The sequence below is a fragment of the Gigantopelta aegis genome, chromosome 10 (genome assembly GCF_016097555.1).
Source record: "Gigantopelta aegis isolate Gae_Host chromosome 10, Gae_host_genome, whole genome shotgun sequence".
NCBI classification, from domain to species: domain Eukaryota; kingdom Metazoa; phylum Mollusca; class Gastropoda; order Neomphalida; family Peltospiridae; genus Gigantopelta; species Gigantopelta aegis.
Genome location: NC_054708.1, coordinates 77274501 through 77300829, shown reverse-complemented (window position 1 = coordinate 77300829; position 26329 = coordinate 77274501). Strand labels below are relative to the sequence as shown.

At 36.2% G+C, this 26329-nt stretch overlaps 2 protein-coding genes across 2 annotated transcripts in view; one reads left to right on the top strand and one right to left on the bottom strand.

The window, feature by feature from the left end:
- Window positions 1–257: 257 nt before the first annotated feature.
- Window positions 258–2639, top strand: LOC121383819 (uncharacterized protein K02A2.6-like). The gene has a single exon (XM_041513917.1). It carries the CDS (start codon window positions 258–260, stop codon window positions 2637–2639), a length of 2382 nt encoding a protein of 793 aa, XP_041369851.1.
- Window positions 2640–5120: 2481 nt separating this feature from the next.
- Window positions 5121–26329, bottom strand: part of LOC121383216 — a 43650-nt gene continuing 22441 nt past the window's right edge. Inside the window, exons 6-9 of the mRNA XM_041513102.1 lie at window positions 23527–23744; window positions 14874–15123; window positions 6058–6197; window positions 5121–5257 (exon numbers count right to left, since the gene is read on the bottom strand). Of these exons, the coding sequence (XP_041369036.1) occupies window positions 6100–6197; window positions 14874–15123; window positions 23527–23744 (566 nt within the window). The 3' untranslated portion in view covers window positions 5121–5257; window positions 6058–6099. The remainder of the gene's footprint in view (window positions 5258–6057; window positions 6198–14873; window positions 15124–23526; window positions 23745–26329) is intronic.

The following is a 26329-nucleotide window of genomic DNA, read 5'->3' as shown; positions in this document are numbered from 1 at the left end:
CAACAAAAAATGTTCATGATATTTCTCAAACAGCGCATGCCAATTTAGCTGGTGTTTCCACTGTTCATAAATTGCAAAAACGTAATTTTGACAGATCAAAGACACAAACTGTTTGTTTTCGATGTGGTAGAAAACATAGTCCAGATGATTGTTGGTTTAAAAATGCAACTTGTAATCATTGTGGTAAGAAAGGTCACATTAAACCAGTGTGTCGTGCAAAACAATACAGTCAAGTTAGTTCAACAAAATTAGACAAAATGCAGCAGCCTTCAAGGAAATTTAATTCTAAAACTCGTGTACTTCAAGATGAAGGGGAGGAAGAAGAATGTTATTCTATGTATACACTTGATGGTAAGAAGAAAGCTTCTTCTCAAATACAAGAATCATTCATAATTCAAGGTCAGAAAATTGATATGGAAATTTACACGGGCGCATCCGTTTCTGTGATCAATGAAGACACGTTTAGGTTGTTGAAAATTAATTCTCCATTGAGAAAATCCAAAGCTATATTACTTACTTTCACAGGTGAGAAAATTATTCCACTGGGAGTGATTGATGTTTCTGTTCAATATCAGAATCAAGAAAAAACATTGCCATTATTGGTAGTTGCTCACGGTCCAACCTTGATGGGCAGGAACTGGTTGCACGAGATTCGTTTGAATTGGGGAAAAATTCAAAACAAATTTGGCATAAATAAAGTTTCATCTACAAATCATACTGCACTGAATGAACTTCTTCAGAAATATGATCATTTATTTAAAGATGAACTTGGTGCACTGACAGGGAAAAAGGCTACAATTTACCTAAAGGAAGGTGTCACACCAGTGTTTATGAAAAGTCGTCCAGTTCCGTATGCACTACGTGAGGGAATTGAAGTTGAATTGGAGCAATCAGAAGCTCAAGGGACTATCAAACCGGTTGAATTTTCAGATTGGGCTACACCAATTGTTCCAGTTGTGAAATCTGATTCTACAGTAAGAATTTATGGTGACTATAAGATGACAATTAACAAGGCTTGTAAAGTGGATTCTTATCCAATACCAAAGGTGGATGATCTTTATGCTAAGTTAGGTGGTGGACAGAAATACACTGAACTTGATTTGAGTCATGCTTATGAACTACTTTTGGATGATGTTTCAAGTGAATATGTAACAATAAATACACATAGGGTACTCTATCATTATCAGTGTCTTCCATATGGCGTTTCATCATCTCCAGGAATTTTTCAATGTACCATGGAATGTTTGTTTCATAACATACCAAATTTTGTGGCATACTTGGACAATTTGATAATAACAGGTTCAAATGATGATGAACATTTGGAAAACGTATCCAAAGTTTTGGAGAAACTTTCACAGTCTGGTTTACGTTTAAAAAGAAGCAAATGTCAGTTCATGGCAGAGAAAATGATGGTACTTGGACATGTAATCAGGGAACAAGGTATTCAACCATGTGAAGCCAAAGTTAAAGCTGTTCATGATGCTCCTGTGCCTACAAACATTACAGAGTTAAAAGCCTACCTTGGTTTAGTCAACTACTATCACAGGTATCTTCCAAACTTGTCATCGATGTTAGCTCCGCTATATGATTTGCTGAAGAAAAATATGGTGTGGAGGTGGTCGTCAAAACAACAACAAGTGTTTGATTCATATAAACGTTTGCTATGTTCAGATACTTTATTGGTACATTATGATCTGGAGAAAAAAATGATTTTATCATGCAACACTTCTCCTTACGGAGTTGGGGCAGTTTTGTCTCATGTGATGGAAAACGGTGATGAGAGACCAATTGGATACGCTTCAAGAACACTTGCTCCTGCTGAAAAGAACTATTCACAGCTAGACAAAGAAGGATTAGCAATGATATTTGGAGTTAAGAAATTTTATCAATATCTGTATGGCAGAAGTTTTAAGATCACAACTGATCATAAGCCTTTGCTTGGTCTTCTTGGTGAGAACAAGGGTATACCATCCATGGCATCTGCACGTCTACAGCGTTGGGCTTTGACATTAGCAGCATATGACTATCATTTAGAATACAAAAGTGGCAAAGAAAATGAAAATAGTGATGCACTTAGCAGATTACAGTTACCTTATTTTCCAGAGACAGTTCCTTTGCTAGGGGAGGAAATTCTCATGTTGGAACGTTTGGAATCAACACCACTTGATGCTAAACAAATAAAAATGTGGACTCGTTCTGATCCAGTTTTGTCCAAAGTTTTGCTATATACCCAGAAAGGGTGGCCAAAGATTTGTACACACGATGAATTGCAATCGTATTTCAGACGTAAAGATGAAATTAGTACACAAGATGGATGTTTGCTTTGGGGATCAAGAATAATTGTTCCACCTCAAGGACGAGAGAGAGTACTGAAAGAACTTCATACAACTCTTCCTGGAATGACTAAAATGAAAGGAATGGCTAGAAGCTTGATTTGGTGGCCAAAAATGGATCAAGAAATTGAAGAGACAGTAAGATTATGTCATACTTGTCAGTTAAATCAAAAATCTCCCCCTAAATCTCCACTTCATCCATGGGAGTGGCCAGAACGACCATGGTCAAGAATTCATGTGGATCATGCAGGACCATTTCACAATCATTTGTACCTTGTGGCTCATAATTGTGGATGCTCATTCTAAATGGTTGGACATATATCCTGTAGCATCTACAAGTTCTCAAACTACAATGGACATGTTACGCATTTCATTTAGTAATCATGGATTGCCACAAGTCATTGTGAGTGATAATGGTACGTCATTCACAAGTATGGAATTCAAAGGATTTTGTGAAAGAAATGGAATTCAACATATCACATCCGCTCCTTACCATCCAGCGTCTAACGGTTTGGCTGAGAGGGCAGTACACTTTTAAAACAAGCTTTAATAAAATGAAGGAAGTCTTAAAACGAAATTGGCTCGTTTTTTGCTAAGCTATCGGAATGCTCCACAAGGTACAACTGGACAATCACCCGCTCAACTTTTGATGGGTCGACAGCTTCGCAGTCACTTAGATTTGTTACATCCAAATTTAACACAGAAAGTACAACGGAGACAACAGTATCAAAAGAAAACACATGATCAACATTCTCGTGTTCGAAATTTCGGAATCGGTGAACATATTTATATTCGAAATTTCAGGGGAAAACCCGAATGGGTATCAGGTGTTATTGTGGAAAAATCTGGACCAGTATCATTTCGTGTCAGGTTAGATCATGATAATCGTATCATCCGTCGTCATCAAGATCATGTCAGGTGTCGAACAGATCACGATGATAATCAGTTTCCGAGTTGTGTTTCTGAATGGGTTCAAGAAATGATACCTGAAGTACCAATACAATCATTTATTCCTTTGATTGAGACTGAAGGGGACAAAGTTTCCAATGATGTTATTGAAACTGCATCTTCATCAGAAGCTATACCAATTTCTGTTCCAGTAGCTCAGAATCTGGTAGTTGGCACTCCTGATGTGCAAGAGAGACGTTATCCTGTTCGTGAAAGGCGTCTACCAACACATCTCAAAGATTTTGTTAAATAGGGTAAATGCAATGACCTGTGTGAAAAAGGGCATAATAATCCCTTGGTCAGTTGCAAGGAGCACATAGTTCCTCATTATAGTGGAGGTTAATGTTTTGTGTAAACACGTTATTAATGTTTAGAACATGTTCATAGTTAACAGGAAACAAGAACATTTGTTTTGAACATTGAACATTCTGATTTACAAGATAAATATAATTAACAGTTCACTTTAAATTTTATGAACATTGAAGTATAACATGGACAATAATTTGTAATGTGTTTTTGTCTAATTCACAGTAACAGTGAACTGGAAGGGAGGAATGTAATATATTGAAGTTAAATACAATTAGCTACTCCCTCGGTTGTACAACAAAGTCTCCCGAGATCACGTGTTAATTCATTTCTTGTAGGGACTGTCTTACGTCTGTGTCGTGTCATGTTGTGCTGTTGTCAGAATATATATATTTGTCAAGTGTAAGTGTTATTTTTGTATGTCTATCTGTGGAAGATGTTACACAAATATTATTGAAAACAACAAATACACGTACACATATGATTAACTAAAGGTTTATTTGCAAAGGCAATACATGTCTACAGATTTCGCAGACATCGGTAGTTCGGACAGCATGTGACAGTCGGCTCACTGCAAAATAAAGGATTCTAAGTGGCTGTGTGTGTACTGCCAACGTGCTACTGTATCTGTCATTATGTTATGTCGTTGTAAAGAGGTGTTTTCAGACATCCTATTTCGCTCTGTCGGTGTCGAAAGGTGTGAATTCTGGTGTAATGAACAGAATAACAATGATGTACGTTTGTTCCCGACAATTTGTAGTCGGATGGTGTACATATGTAGTAACGATGGTCGTTGTAACGAGGTCTGTATATATATATATGTGTATGTGTGTGTATATATATATATATATATATATATATGTGTGTGTGTGTGTGTGTGTGTGTGTGTGTGTGTGTGTGTGTGTGTATACCATCAGCTTCAGATTATATGATAAAGGGGCTTGCAATAATACAATTTTTATTCTTAATATAATTATATTGACGATACCCAAAAATACCAAAATATATATATGTGTGTGTGTGTGTGTGTGTGTGTGTGTGTGTGTGTATGTATGTATGTATGTATGTATGTATGTATGTATGTATGTATGTATGTATATATATATACATACATACATACATACACACACACACACAAATATATATCTATATCTATATCTATCTATCTAAAAAGAGGTTATAACCAGAGTGTGTTTCGATATTGTCAATGTCATATATTAGAAATAATAATTGTATCATACGATTACCTTTCGTTTCATATATATATATATTGTAAAAGTAGCGTATAAGAAGATTATGTACATTATTGATTATACACATATTCCTTTAGGAAAGCCAAAAGCATGGACATTTAATATTGGAGTATATTATGTTGTACCCCAACAATGATTTTACTGATGCACTATAAATCTGTTATCATCATTCCACAATGAATAGTTTATATAGTTGACACTAAATGATGATATAGATTGTGCTGAATCAAATTTTTGTTAAGTTCTTACATTGACATGAACTTGCACTTGTGCTGGCAGTTCCGGATGTTGTGTTGCCAAGTTCACAGGATAAACAAGCTGAAGACCCAGCATTTGGCTGATATTTGCCAACAGGACAAGCATTACATGGCTCAAAGCTGCTTTTAGAGTAATGACCTGCTGGACAAGGCCCTGGAACTGAAATCACGCTTCATTTCGTATTTAGTGGGGAGAGTAATGTAATATCGTAAACATCTATATTGTTATAAATCTACATATATGTTACAAGCAGTCTAGTATCTAAAAGAGGCAATTATTTTAATGAATACAATATATGTTTTTGTCACTATTTAAGAATTTTTGAATATAACTATGCCATCATTCAAAGGGATATTCCACTAAAACCAAAACCTCATCTCCTATGTATTCTATAATAAACACACACCGGCCTCGGTGGGGTCGTGGTTAGGCCATCGGTCTACAGGCTGGTAGGTACTGGGTTCGGATCCCAGTCGAGGCATGGGATTTTTAATCCTGATACCAACTCCAAACCCCGAGTGAGTGTAGTAGGTATAAACCACTTGCACCGACCAGTGATCCATAACTGGTTCAACAAAGGCCATGGTTTGTGCTATCCTGTCTGTGTTGAGTGCGTCGTTAAATAAAACATTTCTTTCTTTCTATAATAAACACAATTACAAATCAAAATCACATAAGTAGATATTTTGGAGTCATTTTAAATATCTGTAAGGCTAATGTCTGAATACAGCTGCAGTTAGACCAAACAACTATTCTTCACATTCTCGACACTGTTGTGTGCAGTGCAATATAGTTTATATTCTCCCATATATGTAACACAAACATATCTGTGCTCCATTGTCATTCAAACTGGAAATATCATTAACATTATTTATAGCAAATTCAGTAAAATATTATCTAACAAAGTATAACTTAGATCATGATGTGATGCAATGATTGTCAAGACATTTGGAACTAACCAACACATTTGTCCTGTGTTCTTGCCCCATCGAACATTGTTTTCAAGCCAACAGGACACGGCTTACACTGGAGGTTCCAAGAGGACATCTAACACATTTATCGGCCATCATGCTGTACATCGTACCAGTTGGACACGCATCTGATCAATATGAACCACATTTATTTAAACATAAATTCAATACCTAAAACAAGGTGAAATACGTTAATAGTATCTGCATTAAACACTGTCATCATGTACACTTTCTATACAAAGTTTTAAAATAGACTTACCTTGCAATTTTATTATATTGTACTTTTCCTCATAGTTCTTTACCATGTGGGTTTATAAAATTATACAAATGTTATTGGTGATGTAATTATAATATCCATATACAGTACCAACCAATGTAGCACTTTCAGCTGTCACGTCGGTTTTGAAAAAAATTATGTTTTAAAAAATCAGCAATCGGCAGTTTTTTTATTTTCTATTGCAACAATAATTATGTTTGCACTTCACCCAACGCGTGAAACTATTCATTATTATTATATTGACCATGCTTATAATTTGTTATTAAGTTTAAAGTAATAAAACTGAAACATAACATTATTTTGTGAAACCGACACACGTGCAAATTGCGTCAGCTAATATTATGGTTACCAGAGAAAAGAAGTGAGAGAAAAGAACTGAAATCGAACCCAAAAACTTACAGGCGACTTGCCTACGTGACCACTGTCACAAGAGGCTAACAAAATGTTCATTTTATTTGTATTATTATATAGGTTTTTTTCAAAACTCAGTTCTTTTTTCTTTTTTTCCTACCAATGCAGATGCGCATTAAGGAATGTTAGCAGAGGGGGTCTAGACTGGCAAGCTAAGTTTATTGGGGTGGGGGTTACAAAACAATGTACCAATACAGGCACTTGTGCAGAAAATTTAACAAGGACTGTCTAGACTGGCTAAAGATTTTTTTAGAGGAGGTCCGGTCCAGCTCCACGTAATTTAAAAAAAAAGAAATTTCAGGGTGGGAGACCCTGAAGCACACCACTGTGCACACACGCCTGCAGTATCATTGTTTGCGGCCTAATTTACCAACGATCCAAACGATCGAGGTCATCATCGTTTTGTCTGCGAGCTGCTTTGTTAAAATAAAAATGTGTTGGAGTGATTTTCGATAGGAACATGTGCACGCAGACACGTGGTAACAATATCCGGGGTTTGGAGCACAATCTCTAATGGAGGGTAGCTCAGTATCTGGGGGTGGTGGAGGGAAAGAGACACAAGACAGATTTTTAAAATCTTTATTTATTATATAGGATAAAAACAAACACACAAAAAAACCCACGTGCATATTCGTCCACAAGTGTGAAGGGGGTGTGCCACACGTGCCTGGAAGAGGTTTTATGTGGGGATGTTGTGTCTAACCCCCTTTACCTTTTCACTAGCAGTACCAATATCATTCTGTTTACCGTCAATTTGACCAACGATCCCAACGATCGCCGGTTGTTTGTGTGCTGTTTTGTTAATATGTGAGTTGGCGTGATTTCAAAAAGGAACATGGGTACATGTTTTATCTTGGGTTGTTGTTGCGGGTGTATTCTCTCTAGCCACCATTCACCCTTTCTCCACTATACCAATATCATTATGTTTAGCCTACCGCTGATTTGAGCAACGGTCATCGGTTGTTTCGTCTGATAGCTCCTGATAGGAAGGGACAATTAAGGCAGTTTACCTTGTGTTAGTCATATTTTAAAAACATCTATTTTTAGGGTAGTGTCGGGAAAAACGTGATAATACCCAAAAGCTACCACCGTTGCAATGCTATCATATATTTTCCAGCCCTAGGTATGCATACCTTACCCAAAATTATACCGACAAACCCTACTGTCACATGGACTATATTGATAAATAGTGCTTAGTGTCATTGTTTTAGGCTGGGTTGATGGTTAAATTACATGTTAATATATCTTTTGATAATTATATTTTATTTTACGAATTGAAATTCACAAAATATACTAGATACTAAGTTATAAAGGCCTTATTTCATCTGTCTGATTATTTTATTATTTGACTTACTGTATTAAACAGTGGAGTGGGGAATCCAGACAGTGAAAATATAAAACAATAAATTTAGCATGGATGAAACCAATCTTGAGACTGCTGTTGTTTTCCCCTCCCACTATTCTATGAATTTAGTGTGTTTAAAAAGAAACAGCTGCAAGACAAAAGTCTGAATGAATTTTTTTTTTTTTTTTTAAATTGTCACAATATTGAAAATACTAATCAAAGTCAAAACTGATATATTTGAAGAAAAAAAAAGACCGTAATAAAAAGAAAAAAAGAAGAAAAATAACACCTGAAATAACCCCAGAACTGCCCCCCCCCCCCCCCCCCCCCCACACACACACACACAGTGGTACTAGATGAAATTGCATACATTTTTAACCCAGATGAAACTCTTTGTTTTTATATAACCAACACTCACTTTTATAACCAATCACAGGACTTGTGGTGTTAACTTCTTTATCAAAAGTTCGGTGCACCTCGAACTTTGACCCTGCTGGAAATTATTTGGTTTAGTGCTAACTACTTCATGGACTTCACCGGTCAATAACCTTAAATTTCCTGATTACTGGACACATAAAATTTGCCCCAGATTGGTGTTTTTGCTTATTTAAACAGACATTCAGGAGGACCCTTGTCAACACTCTTGACGACATAAGCAATGCGATACAGCCAGCACCCTGGCAGGCGTACACAGATCCCAGCTAGTGGGTAATGAGGGAAGCCAGGCTTTTGTTAAACAGTACGACTGGCAGGCGCTCTTCACACCTTATTTCAAGCCACTTGCAGGGATAAAGACTCTTCACACCTTATTTCAAGCCACTTGCAGGGATAAAGACTCTTCACACCTTATTTCAAGCCACTTGCAGGGATAAAGACTCTTCACACCTTATTTCAAGCCACTTGCAGGGATAAAGACTCTTCACACCTTATTTCAAGCCACTTGCAGGGATAAAGACTCTTCACACCTTATTTCAAGCCACTTGCAGGGATAAAGACTCTTCACACCTTATTTCAAGCCACTTGCAGGGATAAAGACTCTTCACACCTTATTTCAAGCCACTTGCAGGGATAAAGACTCTTCACAAAATAAGGTATGCAAGACCTTTTAAAAAAAAATGTTTCTGGTAAACCGGCCATACTTTAAAAAAAGTTTATCCATAATTTGTGTTTTAATAATATGCAGGTGAAAAGAGTGAAAGTATATAGTAAAAAGAAAAAGAAAAAGCTACCTACACTACCTAATTATTTTTGGCATGTTCCCTAAAACACGCAATGTAATTTTTAGGCCTAACCAGAATAAGGCTATCATTCATTCATTCATTTTTGTTTTTCTATGTTCAAGAGGCTTAGTTTTGTTATTCACACTTTAATTTTCCGATTTGACAGCGTTTTCGCCCGTTCCAACCTGTGCCCTATGACTGGTATACCAAAGGCCGTCGTATATACTTCCTTGTCTATGGGACATTGCATATAAAAGATCTCACGACTGGTACACCAAAGACTGTGGTATGTACTGTCCTGTCTATGGGGAAGTGCATATCAAAGAACCCTTGCTAGAAAAATGTAGCAGATTTTCTCTGACTACTTGTCACAATTAACAAATGTTTGACATCCAATAATCGATGGTTAATAAATCAATGTTCTTTAGTGGTGTCATTAAACAAACAAAAACCCCATCAAACTTTACTTTGTTATACACACTTTATTTTTCAGAGTTGACAGTGAATACCAAGGCCAGGTGTTTACAAGAGAAACATCAGACCCTGAAGAGAAATGCAAAAGGCTGCTGAAGAGTGTCAACAACATCCCTCCTGGTACTCTGCCCTCTCCAGTGACTTCACCAGGCTTGGACCAAGCCAGACAGAAGTATTTATTTGATAAAATCTGCAACTTCTGTAGTACAGACATACAACGACATGAGGACAGTGATGCCGATTCAGATATCGAAGGAGCTGTACCAGAAGAAAGGACGGCACACTGGGTTGTTAGTTAAATTTCCTGATGGAAATATTACGAACATGTTGGCGGACATTATTATTTCAGGGTGAAGCTGAGACCACAAATTTTAATAAACATTTTCATTTTTTTATTTCTTAAAATATAACTTAAATCAACTCATGAATAAATTACAATTAATTGTTTTAAGTTATTTGTGGACATTTTTTCTTCACTATTGGCACATGTAGGGGAACGTGTGTCATTTTGAACATATGATTTGACCTTCACAAACTTAATATTATTCTATAGGAGTGGGTCAGGGCCAGCAAGGAAACTATATTTTAGTAACATTTGCTGTATGTTGGTTGTTGGGGCTTGTTGTATTCAAGCTTTTAAAAACAAACAAAAATTGGTGGGGGTTACTAGAGAGGGGGACATCCACTCTCATTGCAGTTTTTTTTTTCTGTTGGTGATTGCAAAGTAGGATTTTGCAGTTTTGATCATATTTAATACCGGTTGCTAAGAACTTCAGGCTACTAAATTTACCCGCCATTTTCTTTAAAAAAGAAAATCAAGATTGATCAAAATTCCGATCACATTTATTGTCATAACTTTGTTAAAAATTATCCGATCTTAATACATTTGGTACCATTTTAAAGGTAAATGTGCTTTCTTTCCAGTGATATACATCACTCATTTTAAAACATTTGTCACATGTGACTCAAACTGTGGTGATGGGTCACATACAGCATTATTCTCTGACATTTGGGTTGATGACCTTTTGACCTATATTTTGACATTGAAATTGACCTTGTGGGGCACGTGACCTTAAGATGGCCTTTGATGAAACTTGTAGCCCGATGTATTATCTAAAACATATAAAAAATATTGGAGATGGAAAATTGTCATTAATCAGCAATTTCAAATTAAAATATGTTTACCTGCTGCTGCTCTATGCTGCCTGTATATAGCCTGCATACATTTCACCATTAAAGGCATGTGTCAACACTGTAAATGTTATGAATGTTAATAATACAATATAGTCTGGCAACCAACTGATTAAGGGAAATAAAACCTATAAATCAGTACTGGTTTGAAATCACTTTCTAGTCTTTTAACTACTCATTTTCAACTATCCATGTTGAACAGACTTTGAAAATTCTGACAAGATCATTTTGGCAGATACCTTATTCATTACAAAATGTGTTTTACCCTTCATTGTTTATACATGTAGTCCAGCTATCACAAAGTGCTATAAGGCACTTTTTTCAGTTGGATTATCTGTTGCTTAAGCTACAGGACTATGCTTGAAACCTTAGAAAATAAGTGTCAAATTGTGATGCAGTAAGGTGAATAAACACATCTAGCAATCTTGCCACAATGACTTGCTCACAGACACGACATAGACTAACAATTTTAAAGGATGTAGAACATTCTTCACTTCATCAAAATGTTTACATAAATAAGGGTGTAAATGTACAAACATAGCTGTGCCAGTAGGCCTATAGATCCCAGATGGTAAATAATCTGAAAAACAATTATAAATACCAACTACATATATAAGTAAGAAGGATCAATTAGTTCTTTTGTTTGTCGGTTACCCACTGGAGATTTTCTGATACTTACATCTTAATGGATCTTGGAAACGTTGGAGGGAAATCAGAGATCTAATAGATACACAGAGATTTCTTTGATTTTAGGTATCCATGCAGCATGCTCTGGATTGCAGTTTCCTCCAATTACATATATAAGTAAGAAGGATCAATTAGTTTTTTTGTTTGTCAGTTATCTACTGGAGACATTCTGATACTTACATCTTGATGTATGTTGGAAGGAAATCACAGATCTAATAGATACACAGAGATTTAGTTTATTTTTAGATATTCATGTAGCATGCTCTGGATTGGGGTTAGTAGGATTGTAGTTTCCTCCACATGGGGTACAAAGTCTATTCATTGTATTCAAGGGGCCACAACTTCCTTTCAATGGAGTCCCCTTGGCAATGTAGTTTAGCCTGTTCTAAACAATATGAGATGTTGGCACAACATGTTCTTGATAATTAGGCATTAATTTCGTTTCAACTTATTTTCATGCAACTAATGTTCAAGCATGCTGTCTTGGGTGCACACCTCAGCTATCTGAGCTTTCTGTCCAGGGCCCCGTTCCACGAAGCGATCTTAACCCTACTACTGTTGTAAATACCTACCATCGAGACCGTAAATATTTTCTACGATTGTCAGCCCGTTCCACGACGCATAGCTTACTATTGTCATAAATTACAGTGAAAATTTACAATTGGTACGAGGCAGTTGTAAGCCACTAACGTAGCTGTTAAATGGCAGTTAGATGATTTTTTTTTTTTTTTTGATTTTTTTGGTGTTAGATGATGATTTGATAATTTTCTAAGAAGGATACTAACTCTTTGTGTAAAAATGGATCTAATATATACCAAATACCTTTTATGAAACTGTGATCGATGAAAAACAGTCTAGGCCTAACGACCTTCACACAAACATAAGGGAGATAACTCTCATGTCTTATGCATTCGGCAATTATTGCTTACCGAATAAGTTACTTCATGGTTGTCCCATACCAATGAATACATCCAACATGTTCCGAAAAGTCGGTAAACAATTTATTATTTAACTAATTCGCACTTCTTTGCAAAGAATTTATTAATAATTAAAGGGGCACTTACAACTACCGTAAAGTTGCTTTGTGGACCGGCTGTAAAGTTTACGGTGCTAATTGTAAAACTCACCTTAAATCACTACAATTAACCTTAGCTACAATTCGTTCGTGGAACGGGGCCCAGGACAGTGGGTTAGTTGTTAATTGTTAGTGGTTAATAAGAAAGAACAGGGTGTAGTGGCCTTACCCAATGAGTTGTTAAAATCTACTCTGGATGGGAGTCGGTACCGGGCTGTGAACCATGTACCTACCAGCCTTATGTTAGATGGCTTAACCACGACACCACCGAGGCTGGTGATAATTAGTAAATATTTCAATATATTAATCTTAATCAGTTGCTGGACTATATTGTTAAAGCATTCATGACATTTACAGTGTTGACACATGTACATTTAATAGTGCTTAAATACATGTGCAGTATACATGCATACATAGACAATATAGAACAACATCAGGTAAACCTATTTCAATTTGAAATTGCTGACTAATGAAACATTTTCCACCTCCAATTTTTTTATGTGTTGTAGATAACATGTCAGGCTATAATTTTCATCAGGCCATCTCAAGGTTACGTGTCCCGCAAGGTCAATATATAGGTCAAAAGGTCATCAACCTGACAGTTACCCAAAAGTGATAAACAATGCCAGATATGGATTCCTTATGGGGTTTTCTTTCCAATGATACTTTATTTGCCAAAATTGGGCCATTTGTTGCTGACTTATACAACTGAAATTTTGACAGCCACACGCTTTTTTGCGAAAATGGAAACAAAATGACCATATCTCGGAAACCATTCAGGCTTGTTGACCAAAATAACCCTATATACCAAATTTCATTGAAAGTGGAAAGGGTAGTGTTTAACCCTTTGGGTGATCTGACATGGAATGACCCTACTCTATATCTGAACAAGCACTTGTACTACTTGCAAAACAACACATCCTCATCAAACAAATTCAACAACTGTCATTGATGACAGTCGAACGATTTATAAGGGTTATTGGTCAATAAAAAATTATTATTTAATTATTATTTTCAGTGTAGTGTGAATGCCTTGTAAACATGTTAATCTGGATTTAAAACCAAGTGAAATAAAGATATGTTTTTTTGTGAGTTTTTTTTAAATTCATAACATAGCATAGTGACAATTGACAACAACCGACAGAAAAAAAAGTTAGAGGCTGAAATCAAGCAGCTTTTGCCCGTTTGCAGTTACGGACGATCAAAACGTCAAACAGAAACTTGTCTAGACACTGTGAACCTTGGTCAGAGTCGCCTTGTAGACACAATTATGGTTGGTTCGCGTACTGTACTTACCTATTTCAACACCCAATAGCCAATGTGTATTTTTGTGCTGGGTTCCAGTTCATTCATTCATTACATTTAAGTATGCTACACAGTCAAAAACGTAACTGTAATGATAACATGCAGTCTTACAATAGATTGATCGATGGACTGTATTAACTTGCCTGTATCCAATTAAAGTTTAGACACGTCTCATTTTGAGCACAACTTCGGACTTTGCTAGTGGTTTGGTCCAAGAAATAAGTCTGAGGTGCACACACACAAAAATCGGAATAGTAATTTAGTAAAGAAAAAATAATGAACACTTACCTTATATATAATTATTCGATGATTGAAAAATGTTATGTTAGAATAATAACTTGTGTTACTATAGCTATAAAAATAGAAGAGATTTTTTTGCATCTGAATATTTGCAGATATATTATTTCACCAACAGGGAAATCAATATTATAAAAGTAAGTTACGAATAACATGATGTGTGCATATTGCATTTAAAACTAACAAATAAGTATGTTCTATATCAAGTAAAATGTAAGAGTATATTCTGATTAGAATTTGCTGCATTATTTTATATAACTAAGTTAGTTGTGTCCGAGTTGTGCGAGTCCAATTACCAAAATGCGGCTGTGGACTGATCACATCCTACAGATGACAAACATATGTAGGAATAAGACAACTTGGGAAGCCCATCGTTATTACTCAACACACCAAGCTCTTTTGCGACAAAGGAGAACTGTAAAATATACCTGCTTTCTTCCAGCAGACTAGATTGCTGGTGCAGAGATTTTTTTTGACATATAGTTAAGTGAAATGTGTAATTAAAAGGTTTAGTCCACTTACAGCAACGTCCTGTACTGTATTTTCCTAAATATCCAGGACTGACAGGGTCTGATTCGTCATATCCAAAGGATCCTGGTCTGACCTCAAACCCAGCAACACCAATGTCCATCTGATTATTTTGTACAAGACTGAACATTCGTTCAGCACGTGCAATGAGCTGCTCGTCTGCAGTAACGGAGCTATTTTGAACAGGCACAACCCAGAACCATGTTATTATAGCTGTAGAAACTGTTGATCGTTTCTCAAATTTCTGTCAATTAAAATCCTTGAATAATTAAATGTCCATGACAGACTAGTAAGCATTATGCATTATATGTAGGAACTTTCACAACTACACCATTCATGTTTATAAAAAAGAGAAAAAACGAAAAAACAAGATCACACCCCCCCCCCCACCCCCCACCCCGATCTTTACTACACGTGATGGAAGATAATTCTAATATATTTTATTAACGGCAAAGTAAACACGTTAAATACAGTATTGGAATAACCCCAAAGGAGCTCAATATGTTTTCTACAAAGTCCAATAACAAAACATATTTTCTTTTGTAAAAACCCAAACCAAAGATACTTCTATAAGGTCCACGTTATTTTCGTTAATTTAGCAAAACTAAAGTATTATGATGCACGCCATAATGTCTTGTATCACCTTAACAAAAACCCATACCCATCAGTTTTACACCCATAAGAAAGTGATGAGATTAAACACAACCGCGGTAAATGATACATGCACACATTGAATTTAACGAATTGTTAAAAAATATTCAATTATTTATTACTATAAATCTGAAAAAGAAGAAGACAAAACTTCATCAATATTGAACCAAACTAGTAATTGTTTGTTTTTCAAGGCGAAAAATGAATGAATGAATGAATGAATGTTTAACGACACCCCAGCACGAAAAATACATTGCCTTTTGGGTGTCAAACTATAGTAATGCAAACAAATAAGGTGATGATCAACATCAATATAAAAATTCAAGATATAAATAAAAACAGTGTAAAGAACTGCAAAAATACAAATATCACAGATAGATAGTGACTTTTACTAAAAACTTCAATCTGTGCTGTATTGGCCATTCTCAAAGAGAATGTTACACCCTACACCACGGTCAGGTTACAGCACGTGCAGGGGTTCAAGGCGAAGAATGCCAAAAAAAGATAGAAAATATATTTGTTTTGCCAGAATGGGGATCTTTCACACCTTCCTATTTTCGTTTGTCCCTGATGATGCAACTAGACAGATTTCTTTTTTACATAGGGGCAACCATTCCTCAAAACTGATTCAACAAATTTTAATCTACTCAGCTTAATTTTATACCTACTACTCATAAATCGGCGAATAGTATGCACAGTTGGTGTCCATGGGGATTCCTATTTCCAGTCTATACAGGCATGGCGTAGCAGAGGTGTGATTGCGTGACCCCAGTAATTCTGAATCAAAAATATTATTCGCAGTTTCCTGCCATTGACGTGTATCCACGTCGATCAGTGGCGTAGGCAGGATTTTGTAGGGGGGGGGGGGGCACCTGGCATCCATGGAAACAATGGTATCGAGTACGCCACTGATCACCCCTAATTTCCATGGATTGAGGGGGGGGGGGGGGGGGCATGGTATTGTTTGTTATTGTTTCTTGTTTTTTGGTAGCGGTTTCTTTTATCTGTACAAATTTGTGATAATATACTATTATATATGAACTGCATCATGACATTTGCATTAAAATAGAGTAAGTATTACTTTTCATGTCTAAATAAAAAGGTACAAACACAAACAAATAGTTGTAATCAGACGGCATAAACAGTCATCGAAAAGCGCCATTTCCCTATTTCTATTTATAAACAACAGGTCATGTGATAGCACATTTCCCACCATACAATTTGACAGCAGTCGTACACATTGCTTACATGTTCTGCTAACCGTTTTCATTAATAATTACGTGATTTAATTATTTTTTTTAAATTGTACTACAGCAGATGCTATTCTAACTAGCTGTGTTTGATTGAACAATAACGTAGACTATATGATTGAATACGTACGTGTGCTCTGTATTTGTCGTTATTCTGCTGTGTTATTTGTTTTGTTTTGGGTATTTTCCACCAGTCTTCCCTTTTTCCTTTTCGACATTAAATATTACATTCACATTGGTATTAGTCAGTACTGAGTGGATATATAAATTTTATTCTAGTTTCTTCTTTTTTTTGTCTCTCTCTCTCTCTCTCTCTCCCCCTCCCTCCCTCTCTCTCTCTCTCTCTCTCTCTCTCTCTCTCTCTCTCTCTCTCTCTCTCTCTCTCTCAATGAATTACAAATGATGGGTTACGAATATCTGCTGAACTAGTCTAGAGAATACCTTGACCTATATTATTTTCAATAACCAGTCACAAAACATTCTCGTTGCGTGTCATACATAATTATGTGGTGGCACTAAATGTTTTATTATTATTAAAATATATTAAAGCATGTACTATACTGTACCAATCGCGGATCCAAGGATTTTGCCAGGGCGGGGGTAAGGTAGAGAGGCGCTGTGCATGACTTTTATGAATAATTGAATGTATACAAGCGGTGGATATTTTTAAAATTATTTGTATATTGTGGATGACCATTTAAAAAAATCAGGCATTTGTGCTGGGATGTTAGCAGTGGGGTCTCGATAGCAAAGTTTATAGGGGATTTCAGTCAGCTCTGCTAGAGTATAACTTGAAAAAACCGAAGAGGAAAATCTGCTTGAGCAAGGGCACGCGCGTCTGCAAATTTTATAAAGATAAATAATCATGAGGTAAAACTGCTGTTGTGTTTTGATAAATATATTAGTACAAAAACTCAAAATTGGGCAAAATGAGCTGGCTTGAAACCTTTTCACCATATGTACTATTTCCATCAATCATGCTACAATATTAGTTGTAATCCATGTAAAATGTGTAGTGCTTCGTTTGAAACCCTATATTATATATAGCTGGTTGGGAATAACGCTAAAATGACTAAATGTAGTTTTTTTAGCTTCGGGTATTTTTGTTTAATTCGGGCAAAAATTAGCCTGCCCCTCTTTGCCTCCCACCCCTACAAAACAAAACGAGAGCCCGTATGCTTATGATTAGTACATCAGGCCTATACACACCCTCACCGTAAAGTCCAATTTGTTTCACGCAAGAATTAGCGACTGTTTTTTTTTTTTAGAACATCGACACAGTCCTTTTTTGTGTTACCCCCCCCCCCTCCCAAAACAAATCGTGCGGTAGGTATAGTCCTATATTAAATGTGAAAATTACCATAGGATAATGGTTTACAATAGATTCAGAGTATGTAATCGCGTGTTTTATTAAAAAATATGGTCATAAATATTTGTTTCATTAAATAACAATTTAAAATGTTTTTTTTACGTACTTTAGCAGGGCCAGCGCTCCGTTATGTAGACATTGTTTTTGTCTCAAAAAGCATTAAACAAATTATTTCATGCAAATAAAATATACGTAATAATCACAAATCATAAAACAATCCTACATTGTTGATAAAAATATCAAAGAAAAATTGCAAAAACGTCAGTGTAGTTGACCTATATTATCGCCGTTTGACCCAAGTCATCAAAAAATCTATATGTCCAGCAATGTTTTACTTGTCCAAATAAATGTTTTGTTTTATTAAAGTACAAGGGCTGTATTTTTGATTGCTCAAAATTAAACTGTATTGAAAAGTTTTACTTGTCCATTGGACAACCATTTATGTACGTTTTGCTTGTCCGAGCAATTTTCACTTATCATGACAAACGGACAAGTGCTTATTTTGAAAACTGGCAAATAGATGACCTGTGTATATAACTTGTGAGTGTCCCCGAGAAGGGGGTGAAGTTCACACTAGTTATATAGAAAATGCATTCAAACTAATTTCTTCAGATCTACTAGAACATATCTGTGACCCATTTCCTTGTGAATTTGGTCATTCTACCCCTCTCAGGATCCTAAAGGCGGTGCACAAATAGGGGAAAATTAAATCAATTGTCTTGTCCAGGAATACCATAAAAATATCAGTTTTCCGAATTTCATTAATATCGGTCCCCACCCACCCACGCCTCCCCATTATCCTCAGGGAGGAGATAAATTCCTTAAACCATCTTTTATATAGACAAATATATTTAAACTGTAATGTCTTCAGAACTACTAAGACCATTTCCAACCAAATTTATTTGGCAGTTTCGTTTACCCATGGAAAACCAAAATAATAAATTTGCTCATTTTAATACCCCTAGAAAAATGTGTACTCAGCACTCAGCACAAGTGTTTGGTAGTTGTGGTCAGCAATTTACTCTGGTGACCGTTTAGATCAATTTTGTATGATGCATGTGTTCAACACTGAATGCATTTTATGTATACATATTCAATTAGGAATCACATGTTGTTGTTTCTTTGGGTTTAATTTTTTTTTAATGAATGGACATTTTAAATTATTTTTGTTTTCGTTGCAATTGTGACCGTGTGAAGTCATTTTCACCTTGAGAAATGAAGCACTATTGCAAGTATCATGTGTCGCAATAAATTACTGAAATGCATAAAATCCTTTTTACTATTTCTAGTATTCTAATATCAGTGTCCAGGGTTTCTGACAGAGGGTATGAAGGGTAAAATTAAATGCCTTAAAATCTTGCGAATTAATGGATACATTTTAATACTTTTTAGAACGATTATAGTAAGAGAGCTGTTGTTTTAAAATTTGTTTAAGTACATGAAATGCACTGTCTAATTTGAAAAGATTCCAAACTCATCTGTTTAGGGGTTTTAAATACTCTCAAATTATTGATTACTGGTGTCCTTTACTTTTGACCTAGTGAGGCAAATGTTGCATGCACACAGCAAATAGTTTTCCAGTTTTACATAGCTTACCATGGTAACCAGTAGTTTGCATTGGTTATCATGGTAACAGATGGTTTTGAACTGGTTACCTTGGTATCAGAATTAATAATTTTCACCCATCTTTTCTACAGGCAAAGTACAATTATGTCACTATACATTGGGTTTTTTCTGTCCTTGAAAATGATATTTAAAAAATAATAATTAAAAAATTGTGTTTTGCATTGGTTACCATGGTAACATATTTCACAATTTTACCCTTTCCTTTTAAACAGTGGGAGCTTATTGTTACGTCATGATGCAGCGAATTGTATATAAATAAATTCATCTGAAACATTTCATATGGGAAAAGTTACCTTTTTGCATTGGTTACCATGATTACAAAATTAATGATTTTCATTTGAAAATGACAGGAAGTGAAAGGGAATATACTTTTTTTTTAAATGATGTGTCATATATAAAGTCATAGAGAACGTATAAATAGACACACTCAGAGCTATGCCTTCGGTGAGGAAAGACGTGTCGCTCTGCTCTCTCGAGTTGCCCCCAACCTGGGGGGACTTATTGCAAGCTATGGCTCTTTGTTGGAGTACCGCGTCGCTTACATTGGCTCATGGGCAACCGTGACTTTGGTGTATGGTGACGCGGTAACGAACACGACGAAGAGGAAGGGAAGAGGATGGAGGAAGAGGAAACCTGCACCAGGGACGGCTCAGGGGGGACCTAAACTGGCGGCTCAACCACCAGCGGCGGTCCTGTCTGCGTCGCCGCCCCCACCCCTGGGACCCGACCAACCAGTGCCAGCCGACGCTGATACTTCTGAAGAGACTGAGCCAGTTGACCAGTCGACGCCGCAGTTGGACACAGCGATCTGCGAGACTCCACGGCGCATCTCCCGTTCCAACCCCTTCGAGGCGGTCGGCGTCGAGTCCCCCACCCCAGGGGGGCTCCGCCAAGACCCCTATAGATGGTGCGGCTGCGAAGCGGAAGGCCGTCACCCCAATGAGTAGTGACCAGCCAGCCAAGGCCCGGCCTTCTGCGACCGCCCGAGGCAGGGACGCCGCCTGGAGCCTAGCCATCTCCAAGATCAAGGGCCCAGTACGCTCGATACTTGGTCGGGGACACCTCGGACACCAGCTCACTGCTGGGAGGCATTCTTGAGGGCAACTTCAAGAAGTTTCCTAACGGAGTTGAGTGTGTCATCCACGCCATGGAACTACGAGACGGGAAGTTTGGACTTGTGGTGACGTTGCGCCGAGATGATCATTACGTCGAGCTAGCTAAGACCTTGCTAGCTCACCGTTGGAGGAAACTGGTGCCACAGTTCAACGCCAAGCACTTCATCTTGTCCCCGTAGTCGCCAACCGTTCCAAGGGCTTAGTTGGACTTTAATGGGTTTTTTTTTTTTTTTTAAACAGTCTGACGCACTTTATTTTGGCAGCCCGTCTAAATTGCTCAAATCACCTTAAAACCCTTTCGGTCGAGCACTCTAATTTTGTTCTTTGGACTTAAATTTTTGTCCAGACATGAGTTGTATGAATGAGCTCATTTTGGCTTTAGGTCTTTGACCTAACTACTAAATTCGTATTCCAACTTCTGCCCACCTTAAACTCACCCCCCCCCTCCCCCTCACCCCGGCCCGGACCATATAGATCGGACTTTAAACTTTTAGACCTCCGTTCAAAATTATATGTCGAAATTATTCTTTTTTTTAATATTATTAAATAGTCCGATCCTCTCTTCTTTCTCTTATTTATTTTTGGACTGTCCATCTAAAATGCTCCAAATTATATAAATATTCGGCCAAGCTGTCAATTCTTTTTTATTTTTGGCTTGTAACTTTTTATTTAATTTTTTTTTTTTTTTTTTTATTAACTTTTTTACTAATAGCTATTTTCAAAATTCTGCCCATTTTCAACTCTATCCTCCCCTCATCCCAAGTCAGGCCACCGATCTTATCGGAGGTCGGACTCTGGATGGGCATGTTCATAACCCTAGAGGTATATGCATGGACAGTTAAATTGTTATCTATCTATCTATATCTATAAATAGTTTTAGTGTCTATGTAATGTTGGACATAATGTCCACAATTTACAAAAATGTGTCGATGGTAATATGTGCATTTGACTTTATTTTTCAAAAATCTGTCCGGCTGTTTACTTTTAAAAAAAATAAAATAAAAGAAGGAAGAAGGAAGGAAATGTTTTATTTAACGATGCACTCAACACATTTTATTTGCAGTTATATGGCGTCAGACATGGTTATAAGGACCACACATATATTGAGAGTGGAAACGTGATGTCGCTACTTGGTATATGTGTGTGTAATTTCATGTTGAAATATCAACAGATTTTAATAATATTACTAGAAATGTATAATAGTTAATGTTGGACATTATTTTCATAATTTACAAAAAATAACATTGATGACAGTATGTGCATTGCACCCTATTTTTCCGAGAAAAAAAACCTGGCCGTCTACTTATTTTTTTCTTTAAATCAAGTACTACGGTTAATAAATCATAGCATACTAGTGCTCATTTTGAAGGATTTTGGTTGCTTGCCCGGATGGCAAGTATGGGTTCACATTCAGGTTGCCCCTCCAAAAATTTGGTTGCCCTGATTTCATCCGTGTTTTGAAAATAGGGTTATATTTATATTCCAATAAAAGAGCAACAGACAGCTTTGTAATTAATATGTTGTTACTGTAAAATGTAATATGTACTGTTTGACAATAAAATACATCACTTTTTAATATTTTAAAAGGTTTTGTGTTAGAAATTTAAAATTTGGAAATGGCAAATTTTGGGGGAATGATAAAGACCAGAATAAAAAGTTAAAACACACAATTGATACACACTTCAGTTCTTTCCCTTTTTTTTGTAAATCCAAATGCGAATTAAAAAACAGTAGACATAAGAGGTGGATGAATCCAAAAAGGAGTCTGATAAAACAGCACACCGAGTTCCGAGTGGCCAACAAACCCATATGATTTCGGGTGATTGACTGGCACTGTAGATAACGACAGTTTAAAAGCAATTGTGGGCAAGGAAACCGTTGGTGTAAAAAAAAAAAGTTAGTTCTCCGACGGGCAACTAGTATCGTAGAATTAAGTTGCCCGATTGAATAATAGGTCATCACAGACGACTGGACGACCGTAAAAATTGAGCAGTGCATACACTTAAATTAAAAGAAAAATAGTCGTTCTTAATTAAAGTTTTCTTAATTATTAATGAAATAATTGTATATTGAAATTAGCAGCTGTTGCTATGGTAACATAAATAAAATAACCGCCTACAAAATGCTATCATTATGTATGTGGATCATTATGGTATATATGGGTGTAATTTCATGTTAAAACGTCCAAAGATTTTATTTATATTACTAGAAATGTACAACAGGTGAAATTACCCCCAAACACCCTAGAAAAGTTACTTTGCGCCTTCGATCTCAGCCAGCCCCTCCCGTGTTGCTTCCGCCATGCCTGCTATATGTCCTATCCCCAAATCTGACATATATGTTGTCAGTAAAGGAAGTCCAGCATATCACAAATGGTGAGCATACCATGTCCTTTTAGTGGAACTTGTCATGAGACCAATTTCAGATATGGATACTACTGATACTACTAGTATTTTTACACTAAATAAGCCTATTGGTCTGGTGGGGGCATATTAGGCATCAAATAATATGCACACTTGACAACTCATCTACAAAATTGCTAATTTTCTAAAATGTACATGACATGATTGATGATGAAATGTGCAACCGATTTCCCCACCACTGAATGCAGACATTACATGACATAATAATATTACATCTTCACGTATATTGACATCCCTCCTCCTCCGATCCTCCCCACAAATCACAGTGATGTTCTCCACAGTGCATGGACATCCGTCAGTCCACAACACACTGTCATCTAAAACCAATGCAAACTTCTGTTTGATTTCCGCCTGAGTACTGGGGTCGCTGCAGTTACCATAATAGTAATACAATTCAGCTTCCATTTTCAAAGTCTCTATCATCGTTTTTACTGAAACAAAATCACAGTAATATCGGTCACAACGACATGTATTAACCAATGGGATTTGAGAAATATTCATATAGAGAATAACCAATGACGTGATATATAGGCTTTATATGGCAAAGGTTTAAAAAGAGATTTTTTTATCTTAATTGCTTTCATTTCAGCTACATTGCAGAATTACCATAGTCAAGTGAACTGTAGATTTGATATACATTTTTAGGTGACATAAGTTAAATTATATTAGGACTTAGCAAGATATGACTGCTCTTATCCAGTAATCGCAATCTGTCAATACAAGCAGTGGTCGCGGGATATAAACAAACCTATACTGAAATATTTTTTAATAATACTTTATAATTACCTCCAGGGCTCGAACTTAATGGCGGCAATTGCTGTCGGTTGACATATAAACTGCCGTCGGTTGGGGGCATCACCGATGGCACTTCTGTGCCGCCGGATAAACATATGCTGCCGTCGGTAAAGCTCCTTACCGACGGCAAAATGTATAAATGTGTATGAACATTACTGCCAGTATTTAACACGGGCGTTTGGGTCCTGGTTGGAGTTAATGGGTGTTTAGTTAGTACCACTGGAAGGCACTAGTCTTGGGCATACCCTGTGTTGTATAATATATGTTCTCACTGCATTTTGCCTCCTCGCTTTCGTGTTATGCCGCCCCTTTTCACGTTTAGCAGCCCCATTTGGTTTTCTGATCCCCTCTTTATTTTTCGGCATCGTGTTATAATTTACAGCACACAGCTCCGCTATTTCAAAATTCACACTTTTTTTCACACTGAAAAACATCGATTAGTGGACATCAAAGGAAACAAGCAGCGTTGTGCACGAAAGCACAACTGACTTCAAAAAACTTCAGTAGCTTACAACAGTGACCGTAATGTAATTTAACACTATATTTTAACAGCCTCTGTTGTGTCCCATACCAGTATCCATTTGTGTGTTTGATACACACAATAAAAGTTATATTTTATTTCAGCAATGAAAAGATTTCATTTTTATCGTTTCCGCAATCTTCGACTGAAAACCCCCCACTTATTGGGCGCCAAATTTGTCACGTGATCAGAACGGTCATTCTGTCTTTTGTGTCCACTAACTCATGTCTGATATTTTATCCTCAACTGCAGATTTAAATGGTAGTAACTGATGATTTTTACTTACTATTATTTGTTTATTCGGCAATTCTTTATAAAATATTAGAAACGTTTAATTCTTTTTTTTTATTTTTATTTCACAGCTTATAAATACATTTATCTTGGGTGCCAAATACTGCTTATATATATACCGCTTTTACAAAAATGAAACTACTTTTTATCAGCTGGCAATATCAATGCGATCGATTCTCTGGATGAAGATGGAAAAATGTTGTCCCACAATTTGGGATTGCTTTAAAAAAAAATCGTTATTATATTTTCGGGTATCTTAAAATCTTTTATAAAATGATATTAAAACTGATCGGTTTAGCAAAATGAATGTCCGTGAATGTCAAACCAACACTCCGTTTTAACTGAAATACGTTTTAAATAACAGTGCACAAAAGATAAGGCAGCTTGTGCATCGTACCAACTTTCCAGTACCAGACACTGAGGGGCAAAATAAGAGATAGGTAATTCCACAAAGTCGACCAACACACTACGATATACAGTAACCAAGCGTTCTTTTTTTTTTTTTGCTTTTCAGTGGTGGGTTTGTTTGTTTTTTTAATGGTGGGATGGGGGTACGACCAACCTCCTTTAATTTTCACCCAGCTAGAACACTGTATGCAATATAATGTCATCCATAGAACAATATTGATATCATATTCGCTGAACACTTGGGCAACTTCGTCTCGGAAACACCAGGTTCCGTTAACAAACTGAAGAAATTTGTCTACATGTACATTCAGAAAAATATTCTTTTAGTCAAGTATATTTGCTGCAAAAATCAGTTCAAAATTACCATCTGTGGGCCCTTTCAGTGAAGGCAATATTTTTTTTTTTAACTGCCGTGGGTGATAAATTCTTAAGTTCGAGCCCTGACCTTATTAATAGAGAAATAGAACAGAACTTTATTATGCTCAGGCCGTTACACAACCGCATATGAGGAACATGATACATAAGCTGATAAGATAGTCATATTTTTTTTTTTTTTTTTTTTTTTTTTTTTAAACAGTTGTGGAAAATGACATTCATAAAAGACCAGCATACCAGCATAACACGATAAAAATAAGTTTCTTAAGCAACAACACAACAAACGAAAGGTGTTGTAAGCAAAAATATGTTAATACACATCAAATCTCTGACACTAAACACAATGAATGACAGACAAAACATTTTAAAAAGAAAAAGAAAAAATATTTTTGAAAATATTATCACAAATACTGGGTCCAAACAAAACGTGGAATCGACCAAGTACAAGATATAAATTCAAAAGTTTGGTATTAAAAATTTCGATTTGATCTTTTAAAAGGACATTCCCTAGGTTTTAAACCCTAAGGCATATATATATATATTTATTTATTTTTACAAATATTTATTGTCCCAGATATTTATATATTGATAACGTCAGGGTTGGTGCCCTGAAATCATTATCTTACA